The sequence below is a fragment of the Fukomys damarensis genome, unplaced genomic scaffold (genome assembly GCF_012274545.1).
Source record: "Fukomys damarensis isolate Sample0158 unplaced genomic scaffold, DMR_v1.0_HiC HiC_scaffold_18, whole genome shotgun sequence".
NCBI classification, from domain to species: domain Eukaryota; kingdom Metazoa; phylum Chordata; class Mammalia; order Rodentia; family Bathyergidae; genus Fukomys; species Fukomys damarensis.
The window spans coordinates 4511447-4536519 of record NW_022900930.1 but is presented as its reverse complement, the minus strand read 5'-3'; the positions used below and the strand labels follow the sequence as shown (position 1 = coordinate 4536519).

Here is a 25073-nt window from a genome sequence, read left to right as displayed (position 1 = left end):
AGGGCTGTATGGAGGTTCCCCACCAGCAACAGTCCAGGAGACCTCAGAGCTCAGCCCATCTTTGAGGGAGAGAGAAGTTCCCGGTGCCCGGCAGGGAAGAAAATCCCTAGGTTTTAACCCTGTCCCAATCTGAAGATCGATTCCACCATGGGGAGGGTCATGAGAGGAGAAGGGAAATCAAAGCAATAAAACTTCCCTCGCCACCTCGAGCAAGGAACCAGGGCAGAAACACGGCCCGCAGCAGTGTGTCCCTCGATCCATATTTCATAGGCAAGACGATAACAATTGGACTTGTCACTCCCGAAAACCAGAAACTCAAAGCAATTTTAGATGAACTTTCAGAATGATGAAACAAATGGCCACGCTGGTGTTATACACCAAATAAATCACACCAAAATGATAGTTGTAATTCCCAAAAGTACACAGAGAATTGATTTTACTATGACACTCATCGTGATGAACAGGTACACCCAGGCTCAGCCTATCTTAAGTTGCTGCTGCTTAACCCCTGCCCTCCCGGGCCCAGCCCCTTCCCCAAGAGGTCCCCAGCCAGTCTCCTTCCCTTCCCCGGATGCTGGGCTCAGCCTGCTCCAGCCCACAGTCCCACTCAGGTGATGACACCAGCAGCTTCCAGGGCTGCAGCGGAGCCGGGCCAGGCTCCTACCTGAGTCGGGAAGCAGGTCATTGGCTCAAGCGGAGACTGCCCGGGACGCAGTTTCCCATTCCCACTGGCCGCCCCCTTCATCTCGGTCACGTGCGGGCTTGTGCCATGTCGACTACCTTGCCAGATGCGCCCTTCGCCTGGGAGGCCAGAAGAAGCCAAATGACCCAGAGACTTGAATCCAGGTCCGTGTGACTTCAGAGTGGCTTCTCCTCCCAGCACACTGCCACCCGTCTATTTGTTCACTCATTCATTCGAGGCCCAGCAAGTTGAGGGTTATGTGTGAGGCGCCGGGCCCTGGGATGGAGAGCAGAGAAGAAGACACTATCTCCGTCTCCCAGAGCTCCCCTCCAGTACAGAACGGCAGAAAGAGGAGAGCTAACAATCACATAAATGAAAGAACCGTCCTGGGGGTTAAGTGTTCGGTGGCCTGCATGGTGCTGACACTGGGAGGGAGGGCACTGCCTGGAGAGGCTTCTCTGGGAGATGAAGACGCGATGTTGCCAGCCAGGCCACGGGAGAAGAGCATGGTGGGGAGCAGGGCCTGGAGGCAGCCAGCGAGGCTGGACAGACGGGAGGGAAGGGGGCAGGCTGAGGGAAGGTCAGCAGGGTGAGGGGCAGAAGCGGGGCCAGAGGCTTCCCCCTCCATGGAAGGACGGGGCAGGGAGAGGCAAAGCTCATTCTGCAGCTGATTCGGGGACCCACCACATTGATTGGAGGCTGGGATTGTTTGGGGATCGGAGTCTGAGACCACGCACGCAAAGCCTTCTCTGATGGGGCCAGAATTATCTTGCTCACCATGAAAGGCTACTGTACAACTTAGAGCAGAGCAAAGAGCAGGCAGATAGTCTCTAAGGTGAGCTGGGAAAATAGTTGGGTGCAGTCGCACACACCTGTGATCCCAGTTACTTAGGGGGCTGAGGCAAGAGGATCGAGAGTTCAAGGTCAGCCTGGGCAATTTAGTAAATTCTTATCTCAAAATTTAAAGAAACAAATAAAAAGGGCTGAGAATGTAGCTCACAAGGGAGCCCTCCTGGGTTCAATCCCCAGTACTGCAAAAGTAAATAAATTAAGTAAGCTATAAAAATCAACTCAGGACTACATTAAAGAGAGCTTGCAAAAATAAAAATAGATGACATTTCAAAGTTAATCTCATCCAAAGAATTTTTAGATCTATATTGTTTGCCTCTTGTTGCCTTAATGCAGCTCCTACTGTAACAGTTCTGCCTTGCTGCCCGCTGACCACAGTCATTGGCCTTGGCTTCTTCGAGCTTTAATCTTTTCTCCAGCTCTAAAATACCATGGCCCTCGACATCCGGAGAGTCTGTCGGTGGCACATACATTTATGTTGGAGAAGGAGCGCTTGTCAGTTACCAGCCCCAGGAATTGATGGTCAGTCCCACTCGAGAGAACAAATAACAGGATAGGCCTTCTCTGGCCCCTGTCTCCACAAACATGAGCTCCTGAGGCTCTGGGAGTCTGGCATCGGTGAGAAGATGGACCCTGAAAGCAAATAACCCTCACAATCTGCCCTGTGTTGGAAAGGATGAGGATTAAAGGGCGGTGATCAGAATCCAATCATCCCCAATTTTAAAAAGACAAAAATCAAGGCTTAGATGATTATATCCCAATAAGTTTCTTCTGTCGTGAGTTCTCTAAGTGATGAGTGAACTTTTAATGTATCAAACTAGAAAAGAGAGAATTTTTTAGTAATGTTGCTCTCCCAAACAAGTTTAGAGGGGGATAATTAATCGTGACTGTCATATGACTTCACAAGCCCTAGCTACCAAATGCCTTTTAAAAAGTAATTTCCAGGGCTGGTCATGGTGGTGTATACCTGTAATCCCAGCACTCTGGAGGCTGAGGCAGGAAGATTGCTGTGAGTTCAAGACCACATAGTGAGTTCGGGCTACAAAGTGAGTCCCAGGGCAGTCTCAACTACATAGTGAGACCCTGCCTCAAAAAACCAAAAAAGAGAAAAAAAACAAAAAGTAATTTCCAGGACCAGAGATTTAGCTCAGTGGTTCCCCCACCTGCCTCACAAGCACAAGGTCCCAAGTTCAGTCCCCGGTACCGAAAAAAAAGTAATTTCCAAACTTAAGTAGTAAAGGATGAGGACACATTTAATGGGGAAAAAATTCTTATCAATACCCAAAGGGTTGATTTAAGCTATTTTCTAATAAAGTTAATACATAAAACACCAAATGCCTCTAACTCTCATGCAAATTAAAAATAAAAACAAATTTATAGAATAAGTACAATTAAAACCATCCAACCAATAAAATTCAAACTAACAACATTAATTTGCTATGATGGATAGGGAGGCTTTGTTGAACCTAACTCTCTAATGCTGCTGGACTTAGCAGTGTTGTCAGGTCAATTTTTTGACATTAAAATAGTGAACCATCATTTCATCCAGAGGTCAGCAAATACTTTCTGCAGAAGGCCAGCCTGTAAATATTTTAGGCTTCATAGGACCACACGGTCTCTGGAGCATGAGATCAGCCATAGACAATACGTAAACACAGCAGCCTGGCTGTGTTCCGATAAAACTTTATTTACTAAAACAGGTGCCACACAGGATTTGGCCTGAGGACCATAGTTTGCTGACTCCTGACTCAATCCATCATCTTTATTATGTCATCAGTTGGCCTTTTGCCTTCTAACAATGAATTTCACTTCTAACCATGGATTTATTATTTTCGCAGACCAGTCAATTCAGTAATTCACTCCAAAATTCAACCTGGAAAAATAAATTAACAGAAAATGTCCGTTGCTCATTTACCACTCAATCACTGCTGAAGAACTTGGCGTGACGATTTTTTTTTTAAGGCGGGATCTGAGCAATACATCCTCTGAGAGAGGGAGTTGGTGGTTTTGGCTCCTGTGGCCCCCAGTCCTGGACCTCATGAGAGTTTATTCACTTCATTTCTTTGCTCTATTTGAACTACCTATTGAACAGAAAATGGGGACATCTGTTTAGCCTCATCAGATATGAACATATTATTTAAGTTTATCAACCACTGCTATTTTCTCTTTATTATACCATTCATTCATTCATTCAAGCAAACAAGTAAAAAATAATTAGGTAGTACTTACAATACGTCAGGCACGTGTTCTTGGCACTCAAGATTTTAAATGGAAAAGAAAACAGCCAAAACTCTCCAGGGTCACCAATCTCTGTACATACGGTCAATAAACACAGAACATCAAGGCTGGGAGTATAGCTCAGCAGCAGAGCTCTTACCTAGCTTTTGTGAGATCCCAGGTTCAATCCCCAGCACCACCAATATAAATATGTAATTTATATTACATAAACTGTGCTATGTAATATATAACATATAAATTGCATTGTCTTCTAAAATCAATTGAAGGTAAATATGAAATAGTTATGATACCATCTTCATCTCAGATAATGACCTCCAATTGTGACAATGACCCTAAACAAAAGTGAGTTGTTCAGGGATGGCCAATGCTTATTTTGTGCTGCCACCAGGATAGGTCTGCCTAGCAGGAGCCAGGCCTGCTCCCCAGTGCATCAGGGACACCCAGCTATCAGCCTCGGGACTCACTGAGTACAGGAGTGGTCCAAGGCAGTGTCCATCAGGGAACACATGGCACTGTTTGGTACCTGTACATGCAGATGATGCTGGCGCTGCTGTTTACACCACCTCATTTCTGTCACAGCTCCTCATAGGGTGGCCCAGAGACGACCAAAGCAGGTTTTGGTCAGGTCCTGGCTCTGCCACCAAGGACAAGTTAGCCACCTTGCTGAAATCTCAGTTTCCCCAAAACTAAACCCGGAAGGATAAGAATGCCTTTCCTGTCTCCCACACAGAATCTCTGAGAACCAAATGAGGCCAATTATTAAATAGTTTGAAAATTAACCTACTGGAAACAGAATTAGGGATCCGCAGACCCCCGGGACCCAGGCTTGCACTTCCAGCCAAGCCCACATCAGCACGGCAGCTCTCTCCACACTGCGGAGCTGCGTTATTAGTGGTATTATTACAATGGGTTAGAAAACTCCTACAGATCCAGTTTCAACAGTGCTCACGTAGTTGAGTCCACTTTACAGAGAAGAGATTCGTCTCTCTTCGCATTCATCCTAACTTCACAAGCATAATTAGCTCCCAGGCCTAAGGATTTTGTTTCTCTTTATTTATTTATTTGGGGGGGGACAAATCTCTTACCCTTTGTAGGCTGACAAGACATATTATTCTTACAATCTTTTGCTCTAATACGTTTCAAAAAGTGACTTCCCAATCCTTATTTCTATTGCATTTCCTTCAGAGCTTATAGGAAGAAAGAGCAAAACAAAACTCCATAACCCCACAGAACGTATTTCCACAGGGTCAGAGAGAAGGATCTGAATGAACACTCATATTCATTAACCACGAACGGACAGGAGGACTCCTTTCCTAAAAGCTCCTCAAGGGAGCCCCACGCCCTCGTCTGGGTGCAGACTCAGTCCTCCTAGAATGAGCACAGACAGGTATCACCGCTTCCAAGCCCTTGTTACAAGGACTACACCAACCTACACACATCAGTATCGTGCAGGAGGTGTAGGCCCTTCTGGGGATGATCTCACTGCGGTGCACCCCTCTCTACGCTGCTCGCCTCTCCCCAGCTGTCTCCCTCGGTCCATTGTCCGCAGACCAGTGGTTCTCAATCAAGGGCTTCCTGCATCAGTCTCCTAAGCCCCTGGGGCAAAAGCCTTAGGTTTACAAAGTGTACTAATAATGCAGTTCCCAAGAGAAATAAAGTGTTGTCCTCCCTCCTCCCCACCCTCAGCCACCAGGGCTGCCCTCCCCCAGGAGGCCAAGGCAAGCCAGGCTGCCCCAAGAAAACAGCTCCCCTAAGACGACAACATTTTCAATTTGCAATCTGATTCTTTTCTTCTTTAATATGTGTGTCGTGTGCTTTTTCCTTTGTCAAAATAGCACAAGCCTTTCATTTTGCCTTTTATTTGTCTTGCTGCCGGTACAGTGAAAATGTATTGGCTTTTCAGTTAGTGATTACACATCATCACATACCCAATTTATAACACCATGCCCCAAAGAACAGATGTAATAAAGCGAGAGCAGGAAGTAGCAACCTTATAAAACAGAGCTGCCGACTCAAAGGTCTCCGCATGTGTGCAGGAGAGAAAACAGAGCCGACACAAGGCCTGGGAACTTGTATTTTCCAAGTGATTGCAGATGTTCAGGACAGGGCTCCAGTGTGCGGGTGGGACAGAGTGAAAACTCAGGACAGCCAGTTTCCTGCCCTTAAGTCCTAAGACCTACAGCCACAGTATACCTGCAGAGAGAACAACGGTTATTTTTTAACTTAGCCATCCAAGAAACTCAAAGCTGGGCATGGTGGGGCAGCCTTTAATTCCAGCACTCTGGGAGGCTGAGACAGGAGGATCACAAGTTGAGCCCAGCCTTAACAATTTAGTGAGGACCTATCTGAAAATTAAAGTAAAAAAATAGTAAGGTGTGGGGATGTAGCTCACTGTAAAGGCCCTGGGTTCAATCCCAAGAGGAAGGAGGAAAGGAAGGAAGGGAGGGAGGGAGGGAGGAAAAAAAAGAGATAGAGAGAGGAACAAACTCAGTCTATGTTCACTGAATCCAACCCAAACAGTCCCAGAGCCAACCTCTCTAATCCCAGGCTGGTCGTTCAGGCCACCTTTGTAGGGGCTGTGGTTCTACTCAGTCATTAAGAGAGTTGCCACAGACGGGATCTTTCATGAGATCTCTTCACAGCCACCTCCTACTGAGACTTCCCACGGGTACTTCTCAGAGACCCCCCCAGACAGTAGAAAAGATCTACCTCAAAGATCCCAGGAAATATTTTCTTGGCCCCATGACCACGCGAACCAAAATTACAGCAATTTCCACTAATGTTACTACTGTATTTTGATACCTGCTGTTAATGAAACGTGGGGCTCTGTGTAACTGAGTTGTTGGCTGGGATGAATCAGAAAGTCCTTCAAGGAAGGGCACAGATGAGGAGGCCCTGCCCCCAGAGCTAACGGGCCTCGGCAGGGGCCTCCGCCGTTCATCAGCGTGGGCTCAGGGTCACCTCAGCCATGCTTGGAGTCTGTCCTCCAGGCCCAGGCTTGTGTGACTGAGGCATGTAACTCGAACCCCAAAGCCCAACTAGCCCAGCTCCCTACCTGTAAACGGGGCACGAGGCTTTCTGGACACAAGCGCAGAGGGGACCTCTGATGAACGGCTTCTGAGCTCGTGTCCCTCTCCTTCCTGTCCTCTCCACCACTTCCTCCTTACCTTCTTCCTCAGCCAGAGCCCACACTCCATCAGATCTGACCAGCCCTCTCGTGCTCTGCGCACACACACACCATTCCCGCTCGGATACTCACACACACATAGCCACTCTCCCCTACACACACTCTAGTGTACACACGCACACACACACACACACACACTCAAAGGAGGGCAGGTCTGATTCCAACTCCTCCCTCCACGCTGAGCTCAGACTTTGAATTCTGTTCCACACTGTCTACCACTTCATCACTGCCTAATAGTTTTATGCATGTTAAATTCACATTATCACCCCCAAATTCTGCACCTAACCTCCATGAGGGCAAAGCTAAAAGCTGAGTCTTCCTCCACCCATCTCTCCACAGAATTCTGTGACTAAGGACAGGACTTAAGGCAAGGCTCTGCACAATTTTAGATTCACTGAGCTGAGAGAAACCTTGGTTTCCCCAAGATGTCCCGGTGGATCGCTGGGTTGTTTGCCTTGTTGACGGGCAGGATCGGAATGCCAGTCGGTAACTACTGAGGTCATGCTGTGATTGCCACCAGCCCTAGGCTTCTTCATGGAGCCCAGGGGACGTCACCAGGAAATCACAGTAGTCATGACTGATGGGGCCTTAGACAAACTGGGCTGCTCTGCCCCTCTTTCGCTCCATGCATGGCTAGCTTCTTTCCTCCTTGAGCCTCCATGTGAAATGGGTATGTATATAACAGGATCGACTTCCCTGAGTCTCTGTGAACACGAAGGAGATGCTTCAGGAAGAGCCTTGCCCGAGGCCTGGCACACAGTGAGGACACAACACGCCAAGATGGTCACCAGTTACAAAACACAAAGGAGTGAGGTGCTGAGTCCCGGACCTGCCTTCCGGTGCCTGTGACTGCCGCTTCTAAGCTGGAGTCTCTTTTATTTTGTTCTGTTTTGTTTTAGAGTTAATTCACTTTCTTACCGGCAAAATGAAGACCATAATACCTATTCCACCGGGCCACTGCAAGGTTAAATATCCCTCTGGCTGTGCAAAACCAAGCACCAAGCACCTACTTGTAGAGAACAGCTTCCTCGCCAAGATTTCAAAGACTTTTCAAGTTTGCCACTGCTCAATGCTTCCATACTTTTCATAAACCAGATCCTGATTTGGCTGCATGGTTTCAGAGCGGGACTCTCGCCCGCTTTCACAGCTTAGGGGAAAAGGGCCATTGTCAGCCTCATACATCCTGAAGAAGGGAGAAGGGTGGGGTCTGCATATGGCAAGCGCCGCCCAGGTCACGGGAGGACCCGGATGTCGGCTTGGAGGACAGGGGCTTAGGGATTAGAAAATGGCGGGTGGGGGATCCCAGGAAACTCCAGCGCAGACTGTTCACACTTAACGAATCAGAGTGTACAGCTTATTCATTTGTATTTTCATTGGAGACTTCTTGTGAATATAACAGCAATCATAAAAAAGACAAATATATATGTAACGCATATATATGTATGTCTCGCTACTGTTAACAATTTCATATATTTATGTATTTCTTTCTAGGCTTTTTTTCCAGGACTATTTTAACATAGTTGAAATTTCCTATATAAAACATAATTTACATCTGTTTTCCAGTAATGTTACATATCATTATACAATTAATTTTCCATGTTATTAGAAACCTGTCCAATGACATCATTTTTAATGACTCCATAAATACTCCTTCATTTAGAAACCACTAATTTATTTAACCATTCTCCTACTCTTGACCATTTAGCTCATAACCAGTTTTTGACCCCAACAACCTCTGAAGCACCATGAAGTACGGTTTGGAAATCATGACCTAGACCAGAGACCATGTCCCACCCCATACCCAGCCCCTAGCTCCACAATAGGACCGTGATAAATTCTGGAACAAATGATCAGAAAGTTGCCTCTGTCTTGCCTCTCCACTAATATATCCAGAATTGACATTTTAATGATGAAAGAGCAGTCTATTCTCATAGACATTGTTCTAGTCAATAAGGTAGGTTATCTACATTATAGGGGAATCCATTTTTACTAGACCTCTATAAAGCTTATTAAATGAAATACAACCTATAAACATTTTCTTTTCTCTTTTTCTCACCTTTGATCTGGACTATTTTAGTCTGAACTCTTTTGATTGCAAGGATCAGAAATTCAGAAAGTAGCTCCAATAAAAAACTGATTAGGACAAGGATGGGCAGAGAGTTCTCAAGGGGAACCAGGAAACACTGCATCAGGCTTCAACACAGGCAGGAGCCAGGGATTTGCTCATCGCTCTCTTACTCAATGTGATTGCTTGCTCTTCTCTGGCCCTCCACTTTCTACTGTCTCTCCTGAGTGGTCTCCCTGCACTGGCATGCAGACTGTGCATTCAGCAATCTCACAGGCCCAAAATGGCACTCCTTTCTCCAACACTATCCAGCAACTCCTTCTGGTCCTGAGTTCAGGTTCCCCACAAGGGAATCCTATGGGTTTAGGTGAACATCTGTTTCCAGTCCTCATAGCCTTTGAATGCTCTCTGGCTGACTCACAGGCAGCCACCTGTCCAATCAGTTGTGGCAGAGGAAGAGAGGGTACACATGGGTGCTGGCCACTCAGCAACACTGGGGGAGGGTGGAAGTTTCCCTGAATGGGGAGTTCAGGCCAAACAAGGGCCCAGTATCTAACTCTACATCCAAGCGTTATAACAGCGTCACTGAATCAGAGCAGCTATTTCCAGAAGGTTCTAGAAACAACTACCGCTAGAAAGCACTAACAAATGCTATTTCTTCCTCATAACCAGGCAGTCAGATGATAGGATTCCTGGAAACAGTAAGTTCTGTGTGCCCTACACTGAGTTTTTAATTCTAACCACGACCTTTGAGTCTACAGCAGGCTCTTCAAATCAGCCAGGACCCAGTCTACCGGCCCACTCAAGGAAAGTCCAGGAGTGTCTTGGAGCTGTGTGAAAATGTCCTGGGAGCCTTGCTTCTTTCTGGTGGCTTCACTGCTTACATACAGCCTCTGGTCTGCAGGAGGCAGTGAGACTAGCAGAAAGCTTCTGTGCCTCAGACCCAAAAAGGAGTTCATGAATACCAGAAAAGGCACCTATAGCAGATAGTGTTGGCACATTACACTGCACTGGAATTACAATGAAAATAGATGGTCTTGAGCACTATTTCATGGGTGGGAGGGAGAAAATCCATTTGGGGGATTGCTTACATCACCTTTGGATCAATCGCTTTCCTTCTGGGAGTTGTCCTGCTAGTAATTAATCATAAATATAGACACAGTAGTCAGACTGCTGACACCATGGCATTTTGAGGTTGGCTCATAAAACTTTCTTTGAGAACAGTCTTTGTCCTTTGCTTCTTTGCTATGGATGACTTATAAAATATATGATGGATACAAATATCACATATATTAATTCATATCAACACTGTAACTGTTAAACTTGCATGTTTATGTTTGCTTCTTTTTAGGCCAGTCACATGATACACAGAGCTTCTTTCCTGTAAAATGCATCTTCTGCTTAAATGTTGATGTGGTATCAATATTATATTGACTTATAATGCTGTACATGTGTGTTGATTGTGTGAAGAGGGATTAGACGTGTACTTACTTATCTTTGAGATTCAGAGTCACAGAAAAATGAAGAAAGACTAAATCTACATAAAACATTTCTTGATTTTCATGTGTCCTGTGAAAAGGCTTGAATTACCGTCTTTGCTTAGGTGGCTCGTGCATTCAGTTTTTCCATCCTAGTATTTGGTCAGGCTCAGCTCTGATTTCAAAGGCCATGCTTATCTGTGGGGCACAGAAAGTAATGCTCATGTCTAAAGCAGGCAGGCATGTCCTGGACAGGAGAATTTAAGTTTCTTCCTTTCACTTGTTAAAACATTGCACTCAGGAATTCCAGATCACCTGAAATGTTTTTACATATGGTCCTTTCCCTTGAAACTTATGCTTCATAAGGGAAAAAGGATATAGGTGAGGCAGGCAGATGCCACGGCAGACCTCCCTGAGAGGGTAGAGGTCAGTGCCCACATTGTTTTTGTTCTTGTGGTATGTTAACATTCAGAAACTTAATTCAGCATTGGAAATACCTCAGACTATCCTGTTTCATAGGTAAGTGTTTTGGCTTAAGTACTAACATTATATTCCAGAAATTTTGAAACTTTAATTTTCCCTATATTTCTTTTAATCTTTATGTATAGGTCAAACATGGATGTGTATTTTGAATACATGTTCTATTTGGTTAATTTAGTCAATTGTTTTGGTTGGTTTTTCCAAGACATGCTTTAAGATATTCCATAAATATCCTATTTCTAGGGATTTTGGAATATGTACATGATTAATTATAATGTATATGGTTGAGGTTACTTGCTAACTGGGATTATTTTAATATTCCTTATTGAATAAATGCTATAACTGTTTGCTATGGAACTTATTCTTGAAGCAAATGTAGACTTATTTTTCCACATACGTGAAAATATATGTATGTAATAGATGTGATTTAATTGCATCTTTTTAAACTAAAAACTCATGTTTATATAGAAGAATGCCTGTTATTAAGAGTTTGTAATAATTTCATGCCGTCATATTTGAAATTAGAAGGTATGGTTAATATATCAATTTTGACTAATATATATTTAAAGGAATAAAACAATCTAATAGTTAATAATAGAAATGTGCCACAGATTAAGTTTTGAGAGATTTGTTTTGCCACAGATTAAGTTTTCAGATAAGAGAACTTGTAATTCATAGTGACTTTTAACTCATAAAAATATTACTTCCATGAGTTACCTGGTATATGATTCTCCTAAAATTTCTGAGTGGAGAGAGTGTTCTTTGTGTAGATATGGTCTTTGTTTTGCCAGTCCTCTTGGAATTCTGCTTATCTGCAAGTTGTCCTTACATGTGTTGCTTGTTTTCTGGGTCATGGGGGAGGGAGATTTCTTCATTCTTTCTAGATAGAGTCTGTGCTGTCTGAGGAGGTCTGCAATCCTACATCCATCTCTCTGTGTTTCTTTCTGTCCATCTTTCTCTGCTTCTGCCCCCCCTTTCTTTTTTTAAACTGGGGAACCAGTTAAAAGAAAAGTTGAAGAAGGGCTGGGGATGTAGCTCAGTGGCGCTGCACCTGCCTAGCAAGTGCAAGGTCCTGATTTTGATCCCTGGTACCAGAAGAAAAAAAAAGTTGAAGAGCTCTTCCAACATTTTTACATTGCTGGAGCAGGTGTATTGATGGCTTAAGACCCTCCTCTGTCCTGCCATGTGAACTCTGAGGGATATTCTGAGAGATATTCACATGGCCCCTATGAAGCACGGGGAAGGGAAAACATATCCTTACAAGTCTGATGCTTAAATTTGGAAACATTGATGTCATATTCAAATTTAAGAGAATCCTACTGCATTTTAAGGCAACAAGGTTAAGTAGAAGACATGGAAAATGCAATAATTTGTAGGAAGTATCTTACCATGAAAAGTTTTCCAGTTGAAGCAAGTATTCAGTAAATAAAAGCTATGAAATGTCATTGAAGTCCTAAGGTGATTTACAAATAAGTGGGAAAAACTGTAATTGTACTACATAGTAGAGTATCACTCAACCTAAAAAGTCACATGAGTATGATTTATTGGATAGTGAGTTTATTTTTAACCTTGATTACATTAAAAGAACATTCTGTTTGTATGTTCTGCGTTAATAAAAATGGACAAAATTTTTTTAAAATAATAGAACTTTAAGTGAAAAGGCAAGCCACAAAGTAGAAGACATGGTCAAAAAATACATTTAACGTCTAACAAATATACTGCAAATAAAATATGGTAAGAACTTTTCTTAAAAGAAGCAATAGAAAAATGGTCCAAAGCCTTAAATAAATATTTTCACAAAAGAGGATGCTTAAATGGCTATGAGTATATAAAAGTGTGTTTGGGCTAGCATGTGGCTTAGTGATACACAGCACATGCCTAGCATACTAGTAGCCCTAGGTTCGCTCTGCAGTTCAGCAGCACCAAAACTAAAAATAAAAATATGCTTCATCTCAGCAGCCACTGGAAGTCATTAGCCCTCACCAAAATGGTAAAATAATTAAAAAGATTGCCAATATCAACTGTTGTAGAAGATAGAGAATAACAGAAACAAGCTGCTAGGTGGGGGTGTAAATCAGGACACCCATCTGGCCATATCTACCAAAGCTGTGTGTTCATTAAAACTAAAACTTTTAAAGGAAAAGAAAGCTGAACCATACATATACCACAGGACTCAGCAATCCCAAGGTGAGGCACATGGCAAAAATGAACACATACAACAAAACATGATCTGGGAACAGCAGAAACCAGAAACAGTCCCCTGTCCATCAGGAGCAGAAGGGATAATCTCAACAGTACAACTGGCTGAAACATAAAAATCATGTACTACATGACTGCATTTATATGAAATCCAAAATCAAGCAAAATTAACCCATGGCATTAGGACATAAGACTGGTCATGTTAGGAGGGAGAGGCTAGGAAGAGGGGAATCAGGATTCTGAACATATGATGATGTTCTAGTTCTTCATCTGGGTGGTGGTCACGTGCCTGTGTTTGCTGTTTGTTCGCTTTGTGATAGGTTGAACCAAACATTCATGATTTGAGCCGTGCCCTGGGTGTATATCATACACGCATTTATTTGTAAGTACTGAAGATTAAATTGAGGGCCTTGGACTTGCTAAGCGAGTATTTTACCACTGAGCTACATCCACAGCACTTTTTATTTTTTGAGGCAGGGTCTTGCTAAATTGTCCAGGCGGGTCTCCAGCTTGCCCTCCTCCTGCCTCCGCCTCCCAAGTAGCTGGATTTACAGGCATGCACCACCACAACCAGCTTCTCCATCAACTTTTAAGTGTTCAGTTTATTTTGCAAAGGTAATTGCTATAGGTCAACATATACTCAATATTAATTCCCAAACAATATCATATTCCATATGCGCATATAACTCCTAAAGACCAGGAAGGTTAAACTCTTTTCCTTCAGTTACACAGGTACTTAGTTAACAATGGGCCAACCTAAACCCAACCTTTAGGACTCCAAAACCAGTCCTGTTTTTACTATACTCTGTTGCTTCCATTTAGATCTCAAGGCATTGACCATTCCTGGCAAGAATTCCTTCCTCTCACGGAAAAAAAGAAGAAGAAATTGATATTCAAGACATTTTTTAAGCCATGATCTACTCTTGACAGCATGACATTCTCTAGTGAGCATCAGCCAAACTCAACACCTCTCACCTTGTATATATAAAGCACTCCTGCAGAAACACCTCATCCACAGGGCACCAAACCAAGCTAGGGCCCCTCTGCGAGTTCCCCAGACAGCTGATGGGATGCTGACCTCATGGATGACAACACCTCTTGGCAAGGAGTTCATTGCTTTCCCTAGGCCCATTATTGCCTTCAGAATCTACTGCTTCAACTTGAAAATAAAGATAAAGAAATTAAGAGGCCAAAGTCATCCCCCTGGACTGTACCTGGACATCAGTGCCTCTTGAGACTGTTGTGGACATCTCTTGGGAAGAAAAGGTAGTATGACTGTACTAGGAAGAGTTCAACATCCCAGAATTGAAAGTTGAAAGGGACTTTAAAGCTCAACTTCTAAATGCAGAGGATGAAAAGACCACACCTACATGTTCCCAGGTCTTTTCATAATTCTCAACTGATCTCTCAGGCAATCATTTCAGGTAAGATATTACCATGACCCACATTGAAGAGGCAAGCAAATCAGATTTCAGGCAATTTGCAAAGTTACTAAAGGGTGGCCTCCCATCATTGGTGCCAGGTTGGTTGATGCCAAATTCCAAGCTCTTTTCATCATACAACACTATAAACCACAACCAACTAGAAGGGGACAAATGAAGTTTGTCATCACCACCTCTCAAGACGCCTTAAAGTAGTCAGGCATGGTGATGCATGCTTGTAACCCAGACCAAGGCAGGAGGATCACACGTTTGAGCCCAGCTTGGGCAACTTAGTGAGTCTCTGTCTTAAAAATAAAGGGGGGGGGGTGTTAAGGATGTAGCTCCATGTGAATAACCTGTGTTCACTTTCCAGCACTGAAAAGAGAAGGAGGAGAAAGGGGGAGAGAAGAATAAAAGAAAGAAGAAAAAGAAGAAGAAAGGAGGAAGAAGAAGTGGAGGAAGAAAGAGGGCAGAAGAAGCCCAACAGTCATGGGCATACAGGGTCCTAAGAAACGCAACCGAAGGACACAGTAGCCCAGAGTTTGGCTGGTGCCATGCTAATGTGTATGGGTTTTTACAGAGGTGCTCACTGGTCCACAGCATACAGCATTTAGAGAGTACCTGCCTGTCCCAGTCAACTCTCTGGGTCTCCAACATCCAACAGGTCTGAAGGCTTTTCTAGTGTGACTGTGGCCCGTGTCTGCATGAAGACAAAGGCACAAAATTAACAGCAAGTGAGTGGATGCAGCACACAGGATGGAACCTTTGCATCCCCTCCCATCTCTCTCCAAAGATGCAGGCGCTGCCCTAAGTACCAATATCTTCAGGTAACAAAGGACTCGACGGTGCTCCTGAGCCACAAAGCACCCCAGTTTAAGAGCATGTCACAGAGGAGGGCAGGGAGCACACGGGGCAAACAGATCCAAGAGCAGGATGAGAAGTCTATGCCTCAGAGGGTCTCCAAGCCCTGCCATACACCTCCCAGGAGAAGACCACTAGGAAGAGCCTCTGTGAATTCCCAGAGTCCCTGAGCCTTGACAGGAAACTCTGCTTACATTTTCCCAGCAGAGGAAGCAGGACCATCTGGAGCACATTAGGAAGAAGCTTTTTCATCACCCAGTGCTATCGCCCTCCTGGGCAGGAGCCTCCCATGGGGTGAGAGATGTACCTAGTATTTAGAATATCTTGAGTATGCATCCATCTTAAAGCCAGTTGCTTTGAACAGTGGGATTTGTTGTATATTCAAGCTGAAAACAGCAGCAGAAGAGAAGAAACCATTTCCCATCTCAAGTAAGGAAGGAGAACTGAGAAAGTGCATGTTTCCAGTTGCTGGAAACCTAGACACTGTCAACTTTCTGTTTCCAGAATTACCTTTACCTGCACACATTTCTGGTTGCATCAATAGCAGGCTCTCTGCTGGGCAAACTGGAAATAAGCAATGGTCTAAATACCACTACCACTGTGCTGCTGGCTCTCCTTTTAAAAGCTTGCCCACAGAGCCACTCTGGTGGGCATAGCTGGCTGACCAGAGACAGTGGCAGGCCAGAGGCCAAGCCCCAAGTAGCCACTCATGGCCTTTTCCTCCCTTGGGTATCCTGATGCTCCACTGACCGCACCCAAGAGGCCCAGTCCCTTCTGAGTGTCGCATGAGCTCACAGTGTAGCACTGGTCATGCCATGAACTTGGCAGAGGGGTGCAGCTGAGCCTAGGCTCCTGCTCTCAGGGTCAGCAGGACTGGGCCAGGCTGGGTCCCCAAGGAGCCAACCCACAGAACATGGGTTTCAGCCTTCACAAGCCTTTCCCCCTAGCAACAGGATTCAGAGCTGGTGATCCCCGCTCCTGCTACTCAGAAGGAAGAAAAACATTGAGGCCTGAAAAAGAGACTGCTATGGGCGAGAGCAGCAGACACGCTGACGTCTGTCAGAAGTGTGTATTGACATTTATTGATTGTCTGCAAACAGAGCATCGGGAGATCTGCTAAGGATGTGCCTCAGAGAAAGACCCAGAAACCCTGTAGCTTTTGCAGATCGCCTCAAAACCAAGTCCCCGTGCAAGAAGGCCAGGCTGAACAGTACAGCCATGCCAGGCATGACACAACCACACTGGCCAAGAGATAAACACACCACAATCAGGCCCAGTAGTTCTCAGCCCAGAAAGCAAGTCCAGCCAGTGGAGTACCTGAGAGACACTGGTGGTCTTTAGAAGAAAAGAACCTGGGAAACAAACCTCTGGCAATGCAGGAGCCAATCCTGCACAAAGAATGCCCTACCCCAAATGCCTGTGTGTTCACCCTGACTGTGCTGCCTTACGTCTCACCTTGTACCCTGTGAATAAATTTTGAGTCTTCCTGTGACCAGCTGCAGGTTGGGAAGGAAGGCACTGTGCTGGCCGGCATGAGGAGCTATGTGGCACTGCAGTCGTAGGAGTGGACGCCCGTTAGTCTTCCAAGTTCAGACCCTGCCTCTCTGACAGCGTTTACTTCCCCCACCTTCCCTCAGAGAGTTGTTACAAGGACTCAGTGAGATTAGATTTTATATTTCTGGGCTCAGTAAGTGAAGTGGGTTTTACTCCTTGAAAAATGTCTGCCCAGGAATCTGGATTTAATTTTTCAGTAGCACAACAATGTGGTAAAGTTGAATGAAGACTTGGACTGGACTCAGGACAGTGAATTTTGGCAGGTGGTGTAGCCCAGTGACAGAGCACATGCTTAGCGTGGGTTCTATCCCTGGTGCCCCCGCAAAAGGGATATTGCACTTCAAATCCTACACCTGATGTTTCACTCTTAAGATCGTTAGTGAAAGTTCAATCCCCAGTACCAAAGAAAAAAGATCCTTAGTAGTCAGCTGGCTCTGAGCCCCATCTTTCCACAGGTGGGAATGTTCGTAATGATGAATCCTTCTCGGGGTTACTATGAGGGTTAATTGAAAATAGGCACTAAAAGTAATTTTACTACTGTGATGAGTGGCACGAGTAGGTACATCAGAGGGTCCACGTAGATAGAATCATCTAAAACCACAATATCACACCAACATGTTTGCGTTTGTCCTTCACTTAGGATGATATCGTGTCTTCTGTGATTAAAAGTAGTCGAAAATGAAGCAGCACATCAAAAAGGTCCAAGCTTACTGCTAATACAAGATGCATATTAAAATACCAAGAGACCATATTTCCCATAATGTTGGCAAAGATACAAAAGGCAGATGATGAGGGAAACAGGCTTCTTCATATACACTGTGGGTGGGAATTTTAATTGATGCAATATTTCCAGAACACAATACGGCAAGACATATAAAATATATATGTGTATATATATATATATATATATAGAGAGAGAGAGAGAGAGATACATATGCACACATATCCATACATAGCAAAGAAATAATCCATGCTCACAAAAATACACAAACGTTTACGGCAGGATTCTTTACAATGGATCCAAATTGGAAATAGTTTAAATGGTCTTTAATTGGAGGTGGAGTAAACAAATAATGCCACATCCATTCACAGGAATACATGCAATCATTACAATACAGAAGACAGAGAGAGCCAGTGTAGCTCCGTGGGAAAGATGTTTGTGTTAAATTATTTCATGTTAACACAGTAAACTACAGGACAGTATGATGATATGATCCCACTGCTGCAAAATAAAGTGCAAATATTTTATAGCTATGTTTCAACAGTCTGAAAGAATATACACCAGACCCTGAGCCCCTGTGGTGATCCGAGGAAGCAACAACACTGACAATGAGAAAATATTTTCAATTATATTTAAAGGTATATTGCAGTTAGAGGTAAATTCCAGCTCAATACAAATGGTCAAGTGGCAAAATGCAGCCAAGAAGAAGCCAAATCCCATGCATAACTTTATAGAAAAACTTGATTATTACAAGTTGTATTAAAACTATAATGAAATTGTAAGGGCTGGCGTGAGGTACAGAAATAGTTTGTCCAGACTGTAAGAATACTTACAAGAGTATTCTGTGACCCCCTCCACTCCCCACATAAGTGCTTAGAAATGGTTGCCTCCAACCAAGGTAGGCAAGGAGCAAAATATTTTGAGGAAAGTCTCAGTTCTGTCTACTTTTCTTGATTTTCATACCCTCTCCTGTCTAAATCAAGGACCATTTACCTTACACATTGGTTGTGATTGTGGCATGTTTCCTCTTCTGGGAATTTTAGGTGGCAAAATTGACTTCCTGTCTTTTATTCCTCCTCCCAAGATGTGAAAGATCCTCAGATGGGACTTTTTTTTGAAAGATTCCTGCTCTAACACAAATGTAATGTTTAAAAAATTAAAAACAGTTCTGAAAGGTTGTTTGCTTTAATGTCATGAATATTATTACAACAGAGAAGTCTGTAAAAATGAGATTTTGTGGCAGGCTCTAATCTACCTTTTATATTTTTTTCTAGGTTTTTGTAATATTTTTGGTTCCCAAATAGGAGAGAAAGATAAAATGTTTTCTTTAAAGTTGTCAGATTGGCAAACTCCCCTATCGTGCATATTAAGAGTCAGCTTTCTCTCTTTAACTATTTGAAAGTCCATAATCATGTTTGTGCATGAAATAAAAAGCTTCCACCCTCACCATTACTACAGTAACCTCTGTCTCCCAGTAACAAAGTACATTTTAACCTCAATGGGTAGACGGGATTTGCACATAGAAAGCACAAGAGGGGACTCAATGCCAAGTTCCACCTAGGGGACACGTCTCCATCTTACGTGCATGTTTAGCTACTAATGAACCTGATGCCATGCCTTTGTCTCCTCACTGCTGATGTCGTGATGATTACACGGCTGCTGACCACACACAGAAGGGATCCAGCAATGACCCTGAACCAGCATCCAAACCAACCTTCCAAAGGCTGAGCCCAAAGCTGAAGCCGGATGGCAGATCTGGGCCAACAAGCAAGGTGGAGTTGAACCTAATTTATTCTTGTCTGCAATTATTTTTTTGAGAAGCATGTGTTTCTTTATGATTTCAAACATATATTTCTATTAGAATTACAGATTTACAAACTAATACCTTACCTGGTGGTGAGGACTAGGAACATTGGACTGGACCTCCAAAAAATGCCCCACATTGTCAAATCACGGTTCTTGTCTGATTATTATATGAATGTGAGTCAAACAGTCTGGGAGCTTACAGTCCTCCCAAAGAACTGCAGGACCGACCGCACCTTCCCCCTCTCTTTTTTTTTTTTCCATGAAGTTTACTGGTACTTTTAAAGCAAGCAATACAGTTGCATTTATCATTGGGATCTTGTACCTTTACATGATGTATCTTGGTTCTTGTTTTTCCCCCACACCCCTGCCCTCCCTTCACCCTTCCCTATTTACAAAGACTTTGTTTCCATTTTTTCATTTTTCCATATTTTTTCATTTCCCTTATTTCCTTTCCCTTCCCCTTCCCACTTCCCCTTTAGCTATTTTCTACCTATTTCACACTCAATTATACCATTTGAACCTTATTTACACTATTAGTTTTTTGGAGTACTACTCAGACATAAAGAATGATAAACTAGAGACATTTATAGCTGAATGGATGCACTTTGAGGCCATCCTCTTAACTATTCTTACTGAATAGTTTCTCTGCTGAGAAAAACCATTCTCGCTTTTGCCGGAGTGGTCGCCACTGCTGCTGTGGCTGCCGTCTGGTGAGCTGGGGTCTCCGTGCTGCACCTCAGTCGCCGGCGGAGCAGGGATGCACTGGGCCACAGCTGTAGGTCCTCATCCTGGAGACCAGACAGGTGGAGATTCCCAGCAGCGCCCTGGATGACCCCTGCAGGTACTACTGGTTCTGTGCTGCTCCAGGGTCTTTGAAGGAACTGCTTTTGATATCAAAGACTATATCTGTAAGGATGATTACACTGAGCTGAGAATCAGTGACCAACTTGCTCCTTTGTACATCACTCCAGGAATTCCAAGAAAACACAAAATTTAACCCCAAAGCCAGAAGAGAAATTCGGAACATCGAGTGGCTCTCCATTGAGAAATCACCCTGGCCCCCAAATCCAAACTTGGTTTGACACCACACAAATTTTTACGGCCATTCCCTTTATTGGGCTAGTAAGGGACTGGCTTTCTCGAAGATTTGGAGGTTCCTCAGACAGTGACAATGGGTTTTCCTCAGCTGGTAGCACACCAGCCAAACCCACTGTGGAAAAACTGAGTCGAGCCAAATTCCTCCACAGCCAGCACTTATGTCCTGAAGGTTCTCCTGGAGACCAGTGGGTAAAGCACAGACAGCCAGTACAGCGAAAACCATATAATAACCATTCTGAAACGTCTGACCTGTTAAAAGCAAAGAGTATGAGGAGAAATGGCAGAAAACAGCATCAAGACTCACCCAATCAAAAGAAAAGATGCCAAGCGTGGTGGCGCACGCCTGTAATCCCAGCACTGGGGAGGCTGAGGCAGGAGAATCACAATGAGTGAGTTCGAGACCAGCCCGGGCTACATGGCGAGTTCCAGGTCAGCCTCAACTACATAGTGAGACCCTGTCTCAAAAAAAAAAAAAAAATCGAAAGAAAAGAACTAACGGGAACCACAGTCTGCTAGCAAAGCAGCAGAATCCACTGGCGAAATGTGAAAAGAAACTGCATCCACGAACACTTCCGGATAATCCGGAAGCAGATGCTGTGTACGACTTGACTCGCTCCACTCAAGGCCAGCTGCTAGAACGTCCTGAGGAACAGTCTGTCACAGGTAACGGACACGGCAAGTCCCTCTTTTCGTCCAGAGCCTTTCTGAGTTTCAAGTTTGACCCCAGTGCTCTAAGGAAAACCTCGGACCTTTGACAGCAGCGGACGTACTGTAGAAGTCTCGAGAGCACAGGCCTGCTGCATTTGAGCGGTGTCTCCACGAGCCTCTCCTTTCTCAGGTGTCTTAAAGAAATGCAGGGAGGCAATGCTGCTGAAGAAAAAAAAATTCCAGAGGAGAAAGTGGAACGAGTTTGCACTGTAAACGCATTGAGGGCATTTATTCTGTGTGACCATGGCTCTTATTTTGTATTCTGATCAAGAAAATAGTATCTGAGCTATCACTAAGTGGGAAGGTTCATCTACCCACTGCAGGGATGGCAGTAAAAGTTGATTACATGGAATTTCCAAAGGAAACTTAAAACATCCAATTAGTAAGTGTCCCACGCGTCCAGACTGCAGCTCATCTCTTCGGGTGGCAGTTTGCTCCTTTCTCTGCTTCCAACCATCGAGGCTCCCTGGTACTCTGGCTTGGAGTTTTGTTGAAAGGATTTATGTAGAGCCAGTGTCTGTGATGTAATATTCACATGCAAAATGAACTCTTCGCCCTTCGTAAACACAGTCTGCAGCCCAAGAGGGATCGTGTTGACGTGGAGTTGGTGCTGTGATTTCAAATCGTGCTGCAGTCGGTAAACTTGTGAGTCGGTAAACCTGCAGTAGAAGGCTTGGAGTCAAGAATCAGCAGTCCCTCCGGGTCATGTGGTTACCATCTCGCCTCCGACCCTTCGGTACTGCATGATGATTTTTGTTCTTGTGAAAATTTCTTCCGTATTCCGGTTGTGTAAATATGTACGACACGCTGACAATATTAGTCTCACATGGCTCATCAGTGTTGATCTATAGAAAATGATGTTCCATTGGCTCTAGTTTGCAGCGGTGAGGGGGAATGGCATGCTTTATTGGCATGAGGCCCCAGATGATGGAGTCAGAGGGGTCGGGGTGGGCAGTTTACCCAAGGACAACTAAAGCACTTCCGTAGGGAGAATCAGAACATCGCAGTAATGTACCTAACTGAATCCTAGGAATGCATTTTGTGCCTTCAGGATTCTTAAATCCAGGTAAACATGGCATTGCCCATTTTGAGAAGGACTTTAGCTATAATTAAGGACAGTCACCAGTGCTTTAAGGAGGCGTTATTTTTTTGGCTGCATCTGACCTCGTTGAAGATATTTCTTGGGGAAGAGGGGATGGAGTGTCTGATGTATGTGTGTGCAAATGTCGTGTGAGTTTTAAAAATCTTTTTACAAGTGGTATCCACAAAATATATCTCTGCTTATAAATGTTACTGTAGAAATCTTTATTCTCTATAGGCAGCCTTCTTAGCCCTGTGGGACTTTTAAAAGAAGGACTATTGTAAGGAATTCACTTGGTATCACTATTTTATTTTAGATTTTAAGTGACTAGGTTTTAAAGGAGAGAGAACTTTGATTTGTTATTGAAAGTGTCACCCTTGGTGCTAAGCAGAATTCATAAGCATGGTGTGTTTAGAATTATGTAATCCATAACCCTATATCTTTGAACATGACTAATTTGTGAATCCTTCTGCGACCCTGCTTTTCAATGCATTACACGACTGCACTATGAAAGTTCTTTGTTCTTTTCAGAAATACAGCTGCTTTGCTCTGGTCTCCTTGAGCCATATTTATAGTTGGCCCCACCATTCCAGACTCCTGTTCAATTGCTAAGGGAATGAAATATTAATTTGCCTAATAGATGAATAATTTTCACTTGTTCACTGTCATCTGGAAACCATTTAATTTTTAGGGGTTTTTTAACACTGTGACACACACCCCCATTAAATGAGTACTTTCGGTCAGTCTTTCTGGTGCTGGTAGAGTTAGATTTTTCAGCTCCCGATACTAAAAAGCAAAAGAGATTCTCTGCCAGAAGTGTGGTTTCTAATATGGTTAAGCGTTTTTGAGAGCCAACAGATTATCTTTTTAATTATAATAGCTATTACTGCAGTGCAGCTTTCATTCAATGCACTGGGGGACAAAATGAGGTTAGGGCTGGGATGCAGTTATGACAACTTTAGGCTTTTAACTCTCTTGACAGGTTGAGGTTAAACATGTTAAAAGATGAGGAAGAAAAGAAAAACAAGAACGACATGACCCCACACGGCCTTTCGATCACCAGTTCTTTGGGTCCCCTTTCACTCCAAACATCAACTTTGACATCTACCAAAAACCAGCTGGCCCCTTCTCAGGATCTATGTCCAGCCTCTGCTCAAAACTTTATATGATTTCTTTCACTTAAAGGACAAAGCCAAATCCCTCTGGTGGCATTTAACATTTCCCCATACATGGCTCTGCCCTTTGTTTTCAGTCTCGTCATCTCCGGCCCCCCTGCCGCCATGCACCTGGCACCCTGAACTCTGCTCATCCTGTTCCTTCAGCCTAAAGTACTCCGATGAATGTGCTGGAGAACTTGTATTTGTCCTTCAAAATAGTGCTAATGTTACTGTTATGGTTTAGATCTAGAATGTCCCCCAAAGGCCTCGGGTGTGTTCAGCGGTGGGCTTTTGGGTGACTGGACAGTAGACATGCTAAACTCGTCGGCAGATCGGTCCACGGAAGAGTGCAGAGCTAAATGCGCATTCAGGAGGTGGGGTCTGGTCGGAAGAGGCAAGTCAGCGGGCAGTGCCTTTGGAGCTCCGCCCCCTCCCGCCTTCTCCGTCACTTCCTGGCTGTCATGAGGGGAGCAGCTTTCGACACCATCCCTCCCACCTTGATGTTCCTGCCTGGGAACCAGCTGGCCATGGACGGAATCCCCTGAACGATGATTAAATTAAACCTCTCTTCCTTTAAATTGTGAGTTTGGGGTATTATGTGCCAGTGACGGGAGAGCTGCCTAATACAATTATACCTTGGTGAAGTCCTTTTCTACCATGCCCAGAAGAATTCATCTGTCCCTCTGCAAGAATAGACAGAGTGGTTCCCCTTATTAATCTGCCACTTCCTGAAAAAAGGACCCCATGACTGTCATCTGTAATTACCATCGCCAGACCCTGCAGAGCTCTAGAAAAACTTCCTTGCAGAAACAGGACGACCTTGGCAAATACTGAAAGAGGGAATCCTTATATACAGTTGTCCCAAATATTTATATGAGCTTTACACCTACCCCCTTGATATTAATGGAAGTGGTCTGAATAGTTTGCAAAGCCAGAGTTGAAAATCCCTGAACTCTTCTCCAGAAATCTCAGGTCACAGCAGACTCCGAGGCTGCTGCGTGCCGGGAGCAGCAGTGCCTACACAGACCCGTCGTGTGGTGAGTAGATCCTCTCTGCCCATTCACCCAGGCTCCCAGCGACAGTGTATAGAAGGGAGTAAAGTTTACGCTGCCAGGAAGCCCGAAGGCCACTGCGTCAGGCCAAAAATACCACTTCCCAATGAGCAGCCCCATCTCAGGAGGCCAGCCCTAAAGCAAGAATGGAACCAGTGGCTTGAGAGAGAAATTGAAGCCTCCTTTGGAACTAGCTGTGGCATCCTTGGCAAGCTTTTGATTCATTCTTCTCACCTTTAAGAAAATGCTACGAAGAGCTGCCCTCTGAGTGTGATATAACAAATATATAGTTTGTAAAGTGCACTACTCTTTTTCTGTTTTGTTGTGTGTGTGTGATACTGGGGATAAGCCCAGGACCCTTGTACTAAGCGACATCTCTACGTTCCTAACACTTTTTTCGTTCTTGTCATTTTTTTTTTTTTTTTTAAGACATGGT

At 44.2% G+C, this 25073-nt stretch overlaps 2 protein-coding genes across 3 annotated transcripts in view; both read left to right on the top strand.

The window, feature by feature from the left end:
• The window catches only part of LOC104848912 (m7GpppN-mRNA hydrolase-like), a 33336-nt gene extending 11842 nt beyond the window's left edge, over positions 1–21494 (top strand). Inside the window, 6 exon segments of the mRNA XM_033765576.1 lie at positions 20182–20251; positions 20409–20523; positions 20525–20594; positions 20597–20638; positions 20641–20904; positions 21156–21494. Coding sequence (XP_033621467.1) covers positions 20182–20251; positions 20409–20523; positions 20525–20594; positions 20597–20638; positions 20641–20904; positions 21156–21394 — 800 coding nt within the window. The 3' untranslated portion in view covers positions 21395–21494.
• The window catches only part of LOC104848588, a 45351-nt gene continuing 41535 nt past the window's right edge, over positions 21258–25073 (top strand). Inside the window, exon 1 of one of the 2 annotated variants that reach the window (XM_010604642.2) lies at positions 21258–21302. The gene's annotated coding sequence lies outside the window, so the exon portion shown is untranslated. Of the gene's footprint in view, positions 21303–24003; positions 24623–25073 lie in introns of those variants that run through there. The other variant, XM_010604641.3, reaches the window with a different exon arrangement.